Source organism: Lonchura striata, chromosome 3 (assembly GCF_050655825.1).
Source record: "Lonchura striata isolate lonStrDom1 chromosome 3, ASM5065582v1, whole genome shotgun sequence".
Lineage (NCBI taxonomy): Eukaryota > Metazoa > Chordata > Aves > Passeriformes > Estrildidae > Lonchura > Lonchura striata.
In genome coordinates this window covers 43,782,075-43,785,228 of record NC_140705.1, presented here as the reverse complement: position 1 = coordinate 43,785,228, position 3,154 = coordinate 43,782,075, and the positions used below count along the sequence as shown (strand labels likewise).

At 38.6% G+C, this 3,154-nt stretch overlaps 1 protein-coding gene across 2 annotated transcripts in view; it reads right to left on the bottom strand.

The window, feature by feature from the left end:
• Positions 1 to 1,083: 1,083 nt before the first annotated feature.
• CRYBG1 (crystallin beta-gamma domain containing 1) overlaps positions 1,084 to 3,154 on the bottom strand; it is a 95,809-nt gene continuing 93,738 nt past the window's right edge. For both annotated transcript variants that reach the window (XM_085576478.1, XM_031504397.3), the window contains one exon: positions 1,084 to 2,760. In XM_085576478.1, coding sequence (XP_085432604.1) covers positions 2,672 to 2,760 — 89 coding nt within the window. In that variant the 3' untranslated portion in view covers positions 1,084 to 2,671. The remainder of the gene's footprint in view (positions 2,761 to 3,154) is intronic.

Genomic DNA, 3,154 nt, shown 5'->3' with positions numbered 1-3,154 from the left:
GTCTGCCTGCAGTCAGTCCTTGAACACGAATTGGTATGTAGCAAGTGTTTCTTTTTTAAAAGCTCATACAGGATGCATAACTTAAAAATCTTGTTTTAGAAAAGCATCTGATTCCTTCTTACTCTGCAGGCAAGACATACTAATGTCTCTTAGGCATTTCTACCTGAAAACCATGCTAAAAATGTAGTTTTGACTTTTGCAGAACACCCCTCCCTCTTAGGATAAGAGGAACAGCCTACAGCATTTTCCTTTTGTATTTCTTGGGCTTTTTTTTTTCAGATGAAAGGCCTGAAACGGTGAGGCACACTCTTATCTACTTGTCTATATGAAACCTGTGCTGTTTTTCCTTGGCTTTCTTACTTCTATTTACCTTCACAATGTATATTATTGCTCAAGCTATTTCATTCTTAGAACTAAATGGTCACATCACTTTCTCAAGACTGATACTTTGATCTTGTTATGGCAATTCTCTCATGACACAGCTAATCTAAATAGAAGCATTGAACAAAAACAATCTGTAACTGATAATTATTCTAATTGCCCAACTCCTGGCCCAAATTCAGCTGACTGCAGTGTTTGTGCAAGTAGGGTAGACATGATTTTTGTCCCTGTTCCTGCTGTGTCTCATCAGTGCTGGAGGGGGTGTTTGTGTCTGGTGGGCTGTTTTTCAACTTGACTTTTTGCCAGAGATGGGCTGTGGAGTAACTTCCCCTACAATTATGCAGGTGGATTAAAGGAAAGTGGCAAGTTCTTAAGTGAGAGCTGTCCATTTACTGCAGTGAAGCTGTGTTGGTGCACAAACCATGTCATGCAACACTTCTACCAGGGGACAGAAGTGGCAGCCTTGTGAATGGTGGCCCTGTGCATAAATGCTTGTACAAGTATGTGTACAAAAATGTACAGAAGATTCTTCTTGTATAGAAGAATCACCCATTCCTCAGAGCCTGCAGCTCTTCCACACCATGTATTCACTCCTCAGGGTCTGGCTGTCACAGAGGAATTATGGACAGAGATGGGCACAAAATGAAAGCAAAACTAATCATAAAATGCCATTTTTCTACCTTTAAAAATAACTTCAATAAAAACGTTACCTAACTTTAATTTATTTGTAAAATGCTATATTATATATAGCAAGAGCACATCAATATGACAAAGTACCACTGTTTGGAACCAGTAACATCATATTTTCTATTAAGGACTAAAAGCAGCACATTTCAGAGCAACAAAACTTCAGTGTGTCTTTACAAAAGGAAGAAAATTAGTAAGGCACTTCCTCTAGGGTGCTAATAGCAAAAGCACCAGTATCATTTGAGGCAATACAACAGTAATGAAAATGTTAATTTTAAACAGATTTACTATGCAAGACAAAGGCCTGGATGCTCCTCAGAGCAGCTTGTAATAACACTGGTCCAAGCCAGAAAACACAGCAGCATAGTATCAGAGTTGGTATTTTACCTTTTTGCCAACATTATTAAGGAAAACTAACATGACTAGGTTCAAAGTAGAGCAACAGGAGGACTTCCTGCAGTCATCAGAATATCCTACATGTCACAAGCTCTTTATTAAACAGTAACACTTACTTGGAATGGGCACAGCACTTCTGGCTGGGTATGTATCCAGGCTTGGCTGTGCCCCTTCCTAGGGGAGTCTGACACTTCTGTCCAACGGGGAGCCAGGAGCCCACCACTAACATTTCTCTCTAACATCAGAAATATTGGGGAGCTGGGCATGCTCTATGGTAAGCCCAACAGCCAATGGGTGGAAAACTCAGTAACCTCAAGTTGCTTCCAGGCTGTTGCAGTCATCTTTAGTAATTCTTTCCGTAAGAATTCTCGTTTCCTATACAATTTTGGAGTTCATTAAGACTCTACTTACTGAAACTGTTTTAGAAGGTACAAATGTGTTTTGGCAAAGAAGAAAAATACCCACAACTCAAGAAGTTAGGCAACCTATGAAATGGGCAAATTCTTCACATTCCAATGCATCCTTTTGCCAGTCCTCTGTTTTTCTAATAAAATATCTGCTACTTTACGTCCTCTATACATGAGAAAATCTAGAATTTAGGACTTACTATATTAGCATACTAACTATACTTGAAGCCACATATTAAAATTTCTTTGGATGTGCTGTACTAGCAGTCTTTAAACTTTCAGTAAACATAAGTTTGTTCCAGTCAACCAAATATATTAATTTTCCATAGTGAATATTTCTCTATACTACAGCCCACAGGTCCAAGCTGCTATAACCAGATACACACTGCACTCCTGTCCTTTATAAAATAAGTTGCACTTACTGACTATTCTGGGTTAACTACTCACTGACATGACTGTAACTCCATGGGGTCTCTCCCACGTTCAGTTGTTTCCTTCTAGCCTGAGGCATACTGCCACTCTCTATCCAACACTGAATTGTAAGGATTTAAAAACAACAACAAAAAAAAAAAAATAAAAAGAAAAAGAAAAAAAAAAAGGAAGGTTTTGAGATAGTCAAGCTTTTATAGGGAAAATAATCTTGGATAGGGAGGTGAAATCATTCTGTTTCTTATTCTTTTTTACATTGTGAAGAAAAGACAAAACTCTCATCATTGATCCTGTATCCTTCAGAGACGGCAGTGCCAATTCCAGTGTCCAGAATAGTGGCTAATTCAAACATCACCTTTGCTTCACTGGGTTTATACAACCAGCGGTTCCCAACACTGCGTTAACTTTTCTTCACTGACTGTGTTGACAACAACATGGTCACAGTCATACTGTGTGCCTCCTGTAGAAAGAAATGTCAAAGAAGGGAGGTTATATTTGTAGTAAGAGACAAATACTCTAGGTTTCAGAAAAGCTCTGTAAGAGCTGGTGTAGACAATTTCTCTTTGACCCATAGCTCTGAGAAGACAAATGTATTTTCATCACTGCCTGCTTTGGAATTTATTTTTTAAACAGTTCATGAATTAACCAGAATCAGTCTACTTTAGTCTCTCCACCCTTTTAGCAATTCAGTTTCTCAGCTTTTTCAGCCTGGATGGAAAAGGAAAGAAACACTGAAGTACAGCCAGGTGCAGCTCCTTGAATACTGTCACTTCCCAAAAGTCACATGTGACTATTCAGTTTTTCTGCAAAAATTGTCAGTTGTCACTTGACTCTAAAAACAGAAGTAAGATGTT